This window comes from Gobio gobio (assembly GCF_949357685.1).
Source record: "Gobio gobio genome assembly, chromosome: 22".
NCBI classification, from domain to species: domain Eukaryota; kingdom Metazoa; phylum Chordata; class Actinopteri; order Cypriniformes; family Gobionidae; genus Gobio; species Gobio gobio.
Window position 1 is genome coordinate 23839897 of NC_137118.1, and position 10878 is coordinate 23850774.

Consider the following 10878-nt stretch of genomic DNA (forward strand, 5'->3'; position numbering starts at 1 on the left):
TCTCTGAGGACAATATAGTGAGGCGGTTCTGCAGAGAGTCGTTGAGCCTTAGCAGCCGAGGCTCGTACATCACGAGCTCAACAGGTGAGACTGAAATAAGGCTGGGCAGTGTACAGTCACATTGAATTTCATTTTACTGGTGACCTTTTTTTTAAGTAAAACGTAAGTTATGTCATTTTATCACTGCCTAATTGGACGTCAGAGATGTTTCTAATCATTCAGTTTTGTTTTCTTCATTTCAGAAAAACCCACAGAATGTAAGAAGAGGAAACGAGTTCGTTCTTTCCTCAGGAACATGTGTAAGGCTGTGAGGCGCTCGCTCCTCTGCTGTTGTCTCAGTGATGTGGATGTTGTGGAGTCTTTTGTTCCTCCAGCGGATCTGGAGCCAGAGCCCGATCCTGGTCCATCATCACCTGATCCAGATCACTCTGGCGTCAAGCCAAATAATGGTCAATCTGCAGACATTATTTCTCCAACATTGTTTTAAACAGAATTATTATCGTCTTGTTTGCACTGATATTTTTAATATAAAACAAAGGATCTAGCAATCACAGATCCAGGAGCTTCCTACACATTTAGCGCTTCTGTCTTCTGAGTTTTCTGTTTCTGTGCCAACAGGTCGGACTGACAGGAAGAGAGAGTGGCAGAGCGGCAGCCGGCAGAGCCCAGATGATCATGGACGTCCGTCCACTCCATCTAAAGGCTTTCGCAGAGGTCAGAATAGGCTTTTATTACACAAGTTATGGCTCAGTTAACAAAATAATGTGTCATTGAAAATAGAAAGTTGAAAAAAATAAAACATAAAGTAACAATTTCACCATTGACATTGATTATTAATATTATTAAAAATGTCTTCAGCAGGCATCATGTCCACATCATATTTGTCCCTCTCTGAGGACAATACAGTGAGGCGGTTCTGCAGAGAGTCGTTGAGCCTTAGCAGCAGAGGCTCGTACATCGTCGATTGGAGGTGGAGTGGCGATAGATCGGATAGCCGAAACGAACAGGGCAGTTGGAGCGACGAAGAGTGGATGTGCCATCCGCTGCCAGGTCAAGTTCCCGTCGAGCCAACGGAGACTTCAAATGGCCTTATGGAGGCTTCACCTGTGAACACGAGCTCAACAGGTGAGACTGAAATAAGGCTGGGCAGTGTACAGTCACATTGGATTTCATTTTACTGGGAACCTTTTTTTAAAGTAAAAGTATTATTTATTATTAAAATTATTAAAGACATTATTTCTCCAACATTGTTTTAAACAGTATTATTATCGTCTTGTTTGCAAGCTCATACATTTCTCATATTTTGTTTTTCAGACTCCTTTGAGACTCTCTATCCGCCTGTTTCTCCAGCAACCAATGGGTCCTGACTTACTTCCGGTTTCCGGTATTGTGTTTCCTGTTCAGCGGCTAACCTCTACTAGCGTGCCATGATATCGACAGAGAAGGCAACAAACATTACGTTGATTAGAATAAGTTTTGTTTAAATGTTGTTAACATGAGCTCAGGTTCAACTTGTGCCGTTGTTGGTTGCCATAACAATTCAAAAAAATTGAAGATTTTGTCGGAAACGTCTTGCTTCGAACATCAACAACTTCGAAGAAATTGTCCGTGTCCATCGCCCTATGCTTTGCACTCCATGCCAAGGAATGAGGAACGCAAAACAGCGTGGCTTGCAGCTTTGAAACTAAAACACCCTCCAAAGAAAGTGTATGTTTGCTCTTTCCATTTCGTAAAAAAAAAGCCAACCGAACTGTATCCTGATCCGGAGCTTTACCTGGGCTATGACCGACCTCCTCCGAAGACGAGGAGAAAGCTAGTCCGGCTAACTGTGTCGGAAACGGCTAGCAGCAGCAATGAAGACATCGAAAACAGACCTCGTAAGTTAAACTGTAACTTTACAGTATATATTTAAATATATATAAACACACCAGTATTTTTTATGTATATATATATGTATGTATGTATGTATATATGTATGTATGTATATATGTATGTGTATATATATACATGTATATATGTATGTATGTATGTGTATATATATATATATATATATATATATATATATATATATATATATATATATATATATATATATATATATATATATATATATATATATATATATATATATATATATATATATATGTGTATGTGTGTGTGTATGTGTATATGTGTATGTGTGTGTGTATATATATATATGTATGTGTGTGTGTATATATATATATATGTATGTGTGTGTGTATATATATATGTATGTGTGTGTGTATATATATATGTATGTGTGTGTGTATATATATATGTATGTGTGTGTGTATATATATATATATATATATATATATATATATATATATATATATATATATATATATATATATATATATATATATATATATATATATATATATATATAAAAATACTGCTTATATATAAAAATACTGCTTATATATAAAAATACTGCTTATATAACGTTGGGCTGGAAACTGAAAATAATAATAATTAATACAAAATGTACATTTACTGGTAAATTATGAAATGTTGTACTTCTAGTGTTTACTTTCCTACTGTGTAACTTTGGCAATACTTTTGTTTTGGTCAGACTGCTCAGCGGACCTGTCCACAACTGCTTCAGACCAGATCAGCAACTCAAGTTCTGCAACTCCCATTCATCAACAGTTACACTCAGTCCATACACAGTGGGAGGACCCTGCCCGGCAAGATCATAATTACTGCAAGGCCGCCAGCAGAAAAGATGTGCAGGATAAGATGACTCAATGTGATGATATTGCCTACTTTTTGCTTCAATGTAACGCGGATGCTTTGCTCTACACTGGTCTAGATCTAGAAACATTTGACATTTTTGCATCAACACTGGAAGGACATGCCAGTAATTCATTTGCAATGCCTGTTCGAGATCAAGTTCTCATGACACTTATGAAATTAAAAACTAACCGTGTAATAGGTGATCTAAGCAGACAGTTTCATGTATCACTGAGCATGGCTAGCAAGATACTCTCATATTGGATCGACAAACTAGAGGAAGTTTTAAGACCTCTAATTCCATGGCTTCCAAGAGAAACTATTCGGGCAACCATGCCTGCAGCCTTCAAGAGGAATTTTCCCAGTACAACATGTATTATAGACTGCAGTGAGAGCCTTTTACAGAAACCCAAAAACCTTGATTCCAGAGGAGAAACATACAGTCATTATTATTCGCATAACACTGTGAAATACCTGGTAGCTGTTGCCCCATGTGGACTAATTATGTTCATTTCTGCAGCATATGGAGGACGATGCAGTGACAAATTTATCACTATGGACTCGGGCATATTGGACTACTTAATGCCTGGAGATGAGGTCATGGCAGATAGAGGCTTTACCATAAAAGACTTGCTGTTTGAGAGAAAGGTGAAGTTAGTAATGCCGTCTTTCACAAAAAAGCGTGGACAGCTAACAGAGGAACAGGTGACAAGTACTAGACGAATTGCACATGTGAGAATTCATGTTGAAAGAGCAATTCGCCGTTTGAAAGTTTACAAAATACTGTCCCAGGTTGTTCCAATCACTATGGCTCCTAAAATTGACAAGATTCTAAGAGTGTGCGCTGCTCTTGTTAATCTGAGGGAGGATCTTGTGCGAAATTGAAGAGCTAGTTTAATTTGCGGAAATAGCAACATTTTTATTGCCTACATTGTTTAAAATATCACTCAAAAACGAAACATTAAGTGCCATATTACATTGCATTTCAGAAAATGTTTTCTTTAAAAACAATTACCTCAAACTAAGGCATACATTAAACATACATAAACATTACCTTATGTTGTGCAACTAAACTTTCAGAACTACAAGTGTCAACCTGAGACTGATCTGTATATAGGCCTAACAAAGTTTAATGATTTAATGTGATCCATGTATATACAATAGTATTTACAGTATATAATGAACTGATGAAAATTAAATGATACCACAATGGCTAAAATGCTACAAAAAGTGTAGTGTATGTGAACATTTGTTGTTGTACAGCATGTAAATATGTATTTTTCAACTAAATTGGTATACTGTATATTAAACTACATTCAATGTTAACAACTTTTCAAATATGACGTGTGAATGTTTTCCTTTTTATATGCCACATGTGCAGATGTTCACTGAACCTTGTCCATTACCTCCATGTATCTTTTATTTAGCTTGAACCGTCCTGCAGCATATTCATCTACAAGCCGAGGTAGCATACGTGAGAAATAAAAACCTCTCAATCGCTTGACTTGCTCCCTCACAAATGCCTCATCATACTGCACTGTAAGGGAAACATGCTCTTTGGGTGTCCAGATCAAAAGGGTAGCAGATTTTAGACCTGTGCAAAACATTGTAAGCTGTATTTGCATGTAATATCCCCTACTGCCAGTTTTTTGCAATTGCAGCTCTCCATCTACTAGTTTGACATCACTGCATTTCTGAGTAAGCTGTACAGTAAGTGAGGGCTGGGTTGGCACTGGACATTTTACTTCCAGTAGCACACACGAGTCAATGACCCCATCAGGACTGGCAGAGAGCCATGGTTCTTGGACACTCACAACAGTGCCCCTATGAGTAATGCTCATGCCCTCTTCTTTTAGCTCTTGGCAAGCTTTACATTCATTTGCTTTTCCATAGTTAGTTGAATAGTTACCACGAAATGAGGGATATATGTGCTCACATAGAAATTTGTCACTGCTTGTGGTTGCATGGACGGGAACCTTTTTTGCAGAACTTGCTGTAAGTCTGATTTTTCTACAATTGTGCCACAAATCAGAGGCACTTTGTTCTCTGGTTTCTAATTCTAATTGAGCTGCTTGGGCATCACTAACTTCAACGTATGCCTGGTAGAATGCCTTGCATGAATTACAGCTAAGCTCGTTATTGTGTATCTGATGTGGCTGAAGAAATTTGTCATGAACTGCACTGTAAGCGCTAGGTTGTTCTGCTGATGGTGAGGCATTATAACACTTCCCAATTAAAGTGTTCTTTAGGACAAAAAGTGGTTGGAGGGGGGCTTTGTCCACACTGTCTCTGAAATCTTTGTGTGACATATGATGTGGTGTATTTGGGAGTGGTTGACTGGCTACAGCCCTACAGTTAACACTGTATTGCTGTTCTGCCTTGTGGTGCCTGAAGTTAATCTGACTCAGACGTTTAGGCTCAATGTTCTTTGATGTCCCTGCATTCCACCTGCGCTGCTCATCTGTACATGCAAGCCCTGTCTTTCCACCAATCACTGCATTTTGCACCTGCAATAATGGCATCATTGTCAATACTGTCTTGGTTATTTATTCACTTACTATTAACATTGCTATTATTAATAGTAATGTTAATAACAAAGACAGTAAGCATGAACATAAGTATATTAAATTACAAGTGTAAAAGTAAATTTTGTCAAGTGCTGTGCATATGTAGTTTTTTTTTTATTTTTACCTTCCATAGAATAGCTGCTGCATGGCTACATGACTTCCCTAACCCGGCAATGCAAGAGCAGCCGACTGTCTCAATGACTCCACTTTCCCTCAGCATTACCCATGCTGTATGTTTAGCTTTATTGACACTCTGACTGGGCTCTACTGCTGCCTTCAAAAATATAAAACCGCTGTGTTTCTTCAACAATACTGTACCTATTTTGTTACTATGCAAGTAAGTATATGCTTCTGTGCTTTTGTAATTACGCAATTCTTCGCCGTCAACACCTTCAGAAAATAAAAGGTAGTTAACAACGTCGATGTAGCTAACATCGGGCCATTGCTTCATGTCATCTAACCAGTCCGTCAGACGGGATGGATGAGGGACTGTTACAGTACTGTCGTCACGACTTGTTAAATCATCCATAGTGTGTATCCATCTCCGTTTTTTGTCCATTTGTGCGTCATCCATGGAGAAACACCGGCGTTTACAGCAAACAAGATAGCGAGCTACAAGCTATCAAACGTACACAAGCTTCGAACCGGAAAAGGACAACCGACTTCCGGTTCAAACCCGCTATGAATCATGGGTAATTTCGCTAACCAGGAAAAAGGTGGATAACGTGGGAGAGATGATTGGATCCGGAACTTTTGGGAGAGTGTTCAAGGGAACACGGAAGTTTGATGGCAAAAAGGTAAAGCAATCTTGCTGAATTGTACAAACATTTTTGCTCTTGCATGCATCAAAACATTCTTAATACAGATGGGTTAATACTTAGATGCTCAAATCGTAAATGTTATGTGCAAAGTCAGGCGCTTGAATACCGTTATTGAACGCTGTTTTTTTTTTTGCAGGTTGCCATCAAGCAGATGCACAAGATTGACAATGATCGTTATCTTGATATTGTAAGTTGGTCAAAAGTTGTATTTGTTGTTTAAGTGCTGTTTGTTGTTTAAGTGCTGATTACTGTAGTCAATACACCTGTAGGAAGCATTAGGTGTAAATGTAATAGATCAATAAACCTGGAAAGGCTCTGATGATCGTGTCTGTAAAGATCAAAGAAAAGTACATTTAAAAATGATAGGTTTTCTTCAGATTTTTACCCAGCTAACCTTCTGTCTACTACTTTTCTCTAGCCCGGGCATCCCGAACCTCTCGTTACAGAAGTGGCGCTGCTGCTAATGATGAGGCATGAACCCATAAGCCCCTACGTCGTCCGACTGTACGACTGGTTTGAACATCCTCGGACATTCGTTCTCATAATGGAGTTCCCTGACCCCTGCGAGAGCTTGCTGGACTTCATCATTCGTCATTCGTGTCAACTGGATGAAACAACAGCACGGGTCATCCTGCGACAGGCTGCGCTGGCGGTACAGCACTGCATCGAGCATGGCGTTTTTCATAATGACGTTCATGCAGAGAATTTCCTGGTGAAGACAAACACGTTAGAGCTCAAGCTGATCGACTTTGGCTGCGGTCAGCTACTTAGTGGTGATGGCTACGAGACAAAAATATACCGTGGTGAGTATTTTTGGAGTGTGGAAACCTGGATGTAGTGACTTTCTGATTATTTGATGCTTTGAAGAAATTGCTCAACAATGTGCAAAAATGTCTTGCTCACAGGATTACCTTCTTACTGCCCACCTGAAGTCTTCACAGAATCTCGATTCCACGCCGTCCCAGCAAATGTCTGGGCTCTAGGGGTGTTGTTGTACCTGATGGTTAACGGACGTTCTCCCTTTGGCAATAGAACGGAAATCACACAGGCCAAAGTTACATTTCAGAACTCCAACTTATCCAAAGGTGAGTGAAGAATATCGATAAACACACACACATAAAGCAAAGGCTCTGTTTAGAAACAGGTAAAGGTGAAGTATGTAAGATGTTTCAAGTTGAAATGCATTCAGTTTATAGTTCACCAGATGCTGTTTTCATAATTGCCAACATTCGTGTCACATGGTCATCATGACTAACCAGCTCTCTCCTTAATAAAATGTGTACAGAATGCAGTGATCTGATTAGCCAGTGCCTAGCCCGGGATCCAACGAAACGGCCGACGTTAGAGCAGGTGTTACAACATGAATGGATTAGAAATGATCTGGAGAAGTTCAGGAGAAGTTCAGGAGATTCACTCGATCAGTGATTTCAGGTGTGAGGTAGTGTAACAGACAGAGTAGGATTAATATCATTTATCTTCAATTCTGGATTATTTGTAGTGAGGTTTTCAAATTTGTGTTCATGTTCTTGTTATAGTCAAGTCAAGTCAGCTTCATTTATACGGCGCTTTATAAAATACAGATTGTTTCACAGCAGCTTCACAGTAATAAACAGGAAAATAACACAATTAGTGATGCAATTGCAAGAATTCAGTTCTGTTGTAAATCAGCTAAAAAAAAAAAAAACATTCATGAGTTCACATGTTCATATAATCTTTGTATTGGATAGGAGATAACACTTGCTGTCCTTGGTGGAGGGCTTGAGCTCGAGACTTGACCAGAAGTCCAACCCCGACCTGACAGGAACCCAAGCCGATCCTGGTCCATCATCACCTGATCCAGACCACTCCGGTGTCAAGCCAAATAATGGTCAATCTGCCGGGGATGAGGGCTTCCCACTGATGACCAACCTCTTGCGGCCATACCCTGGACATCACATCCCACCAGAGAAAAGGGTGTTCAATTACCGCCTCAGCCGGGCTAGGTTGGTAGTTGAGTGCGCCTTTGGCATCCTCTCAGCTTGGTGGCGGATGTACCGCCCGTGTCATTGCAACCAGTCCAGAGGTTGCAGAGGTGTGTGTGAAGGCCACATGTGTGTTGCACAACTTCCTGCGCATGAAGACACTGGAAAGCAGGGGTGGACTGGGGCAAAAAAGTGGCCCTGGACTTTCTGGCACAAAGCGGCCCATCACACCCGGTGTGCAACACACCTCACCATAAACCCACCAGCTCATTATACACAGGGCAATTTTAAACACAGAAGCTATTTATTCAAAAATATGAATTATATGAATTGTTTTATTGAAATGCTTATCATACTGAATGACAGGCATACTTCTTCAGTTTATAATTTGTCTTTCCTGGTGCACATGGCAAATTGTATTTATTTTTTTTTGTATACAAATTTTGATTTCTCTTTTCCATACACTGTAGTTTAATATCATTAAGTTCAATACCTACCATAAAATCAGACCATATAAAATGCTATTGTCTAGAACAGAGTCCTGCACAGCTCCGATTTTGTAAACCCGCACCCGCCCGTACCCGCAGTGCTTAAAACCGCATCCGACCCCTTCTCCGACAACAGCACTAATTAAAATCCGCACCCGACCCGACCCGCTTAAAATAGAACCGACGCCCGACCCGCACCCGCAATAAAGTCAGTTTAGCATATTACATTATAGACACTGTGGCGAGGCCGAGGGACCGTGAGGGCGGGACGAGGCGGCGCTCATCAGGGAGGATGAGCGCCAGCTGCGCGCCGCAGCGATCTCGGCCCTCGCGGAGGAGTGAGGGACTATAAAGGAGGAGCGACGACAGTGAGGGACGAGAGAGGACCAGGCCTGGATTTTGTGTTATGTTTTATTTTGTGTTCGCTGCAGTCGTCCGTGAGGGGCTGCAGCTTTTTATTTTCATTTTGTGTTTGTTTGTATGTAGGCGGCAGTCGACCGTGAGGGGCTGTCGCCGCCATTTTATTTTGATTAAATGTTTTGATTGTCCGCCGGTTCCCGCCTCCTTCTTCCCGTACAAACAACGTTTACTACAGTGGTGCCGAAACCCGGGAGGAAGGAGGGACACGCTGTCGAAGAGCCCTCGCAGCTGAGGGGGATCGCGGTGCCGCGGAGTTCGGGCAGCGCGGAGGAGAGAAGTCCGCGAGCGGCTGCCCGAAGCGGTGGTGCTGGAGCGGATGAAGGTCGGTGGGACGGAGAGCTCGCTGCCGTGCCCCTGGGTCGAGGTGGGGTGGCTGCCGTCCGCGAGGGGGCGAAGGAGTCCCCAGCGCTTGCCCGGAGCCGAAGCCTGCTGCCGCCCGCCATATTGGGGAGGAGCCGGAGCGCTGCCGTCCGCCAGGTTGGGGAGGAGCAGGGAGCGCGGGACGGGGACTCGCTTCCGGCCGCCCTCAGAAGGAGGAGCCACCGCCAGCCGCCAGGGGGCGGAGGAGTGTCGAGCCGTCCACCGGCCGTCCAGTACCACCGCATGGCACCGCGAGGAAGAGCCTCTCGGCTGGCTGAGGACCGAGCGGCAGTGTGTCTGGGAACCGGACCAGAATTTTTTTTTTTTTTTTTTTCTTTTCTCCTCTCTCCACTCTCTCGTCTCTGTCGCTCCTCATGCTCCCCGCTCCGTTCTCTCACCTCGCTGTTCTTACCCCCAGGTCCCGCGGCCGCCGTGATCGCCTGCGAAGGGCGTTGGGGGTATGTGGCGAGCAGCGAGGCCGAGGGACCGTGAGGGCGGGACGAGGCGGCGCACATCAGGGAGGATGAGCGCCAGCTGAGCGCCGCAGCGATCTCGGCCCTCGCGGAGGAGTGAGGGACTATAAAGGAGGAGCGACGACAGTGAGGGACGAGAGAGGACCAGGCCTGGATTTTGTGTTATGTTTTATTTTGTGTTCGCTGCAGTCGTCCGTGAGGGGCTGCAGCTTTTTATTTTCATTTTGTGTTTGTTTGTATGTAGGCGGCAGTCGACCGTGAGGGGCTGTCGCCGCCATTTTATTTTGATTAAATGTTTTGATTGTCCGCCGGTTCCCGCCTCCTTCTTCCCGTACAAACAACGTTTACTACAGACACACTTACAAAAATGTTTATTGCCAGCATACATAAGTTATTACACGACCATTAACTTAAGGACAACTTCGGGACATTCTAAAACGCTTAACGTGGCTTAATGTAGGTAAGACACTGTTATTAAGAGACCAAACTCAGTGAACATAATACTAATAACGTATACTATGTACAAAAGTACAAAAGTGGCTTAATGTAGGCTACTAAGACAGTGTTATTAAGAGACTAAACTCAGGAACCATAACAAAAATACTGTTCGATTGAACTGCGTGTGCTTGGTTTTGTTACCACAGTTAGCTGCGTGCTTCCTCAGCGATGAACTTCCACATTTGCGGCTATCTTTTCTTCAACTCCTCATGATCCATCTCGACGAGTGCAGGCAGAGCGCGCGCGCGGTTGTGATTCTCCTGGGAGGAGAACAAATAAACTGATATGGATTTGAAAATCAACTTGAAATACAGGCAAGGCATATTTTTGTATATGCATATTTTCAGGAACACATCTACAATATACATGCATATATTTTTATATATAGGCCTATATTCGTTTGCACGTGACTTTTTAAAACCCGTGTTTAGACCCGTGTTCTCCCTTGTCCGACCCGCACCCGTATCCGACACAGTAGGATGTTTTTCACCCGTTTCAGCAATATTCGCGGGTCACCCGTCACCCGTGCAGGA

At 42.5% G+C, this 10878-nt stretch overlaps 1 protein-coding gene across 1 annotated transcript; it reads left to right on the top strand.

Annotated features, from left to right (window-relative positions):
• The first annotated feature begins 1380 nt into the window (after nucleotides 1-1380).
• LOC307118551 (uncharacterized protein) lies at nucleotides 1381-4260 on the top strand. The gene is made up of 2 exons (XM_079804203.1): nucleotides 1381-1877; nucleotides 2597-4260. Exons 1-2 carry the CDS (start codon nucleotides 1496-1498, stop codon nucleotides 3640-3642), a joined length of 1428 nt encoding a protein of 475 aa, XP_079660329.1. The 5' UTR covers nucleotides 1381-1495; the 3' UTR covers nucleotides 3643-4260.
• Nucleotides 4261-10878: the final 6618 nt, after the last annotated feature.

Bases quoted from the DNA above. Each gene is read 5' to 3' on its own strand.
- LOC307118551 (XM_079804203.1), top strand. From the start codon at position 1,496: ATGAGCTCAGGTTCAACTTGTGCCGTTGTTGGTTGCCATAACAATTCA. The intron at 1,878-2,596 runs GTAAGTTAAACT...TGTTTTGGTCAG, and splicing joins AGACATCGAAAACAGACCTC to ACTGCTCAGCGGACCTGTCC.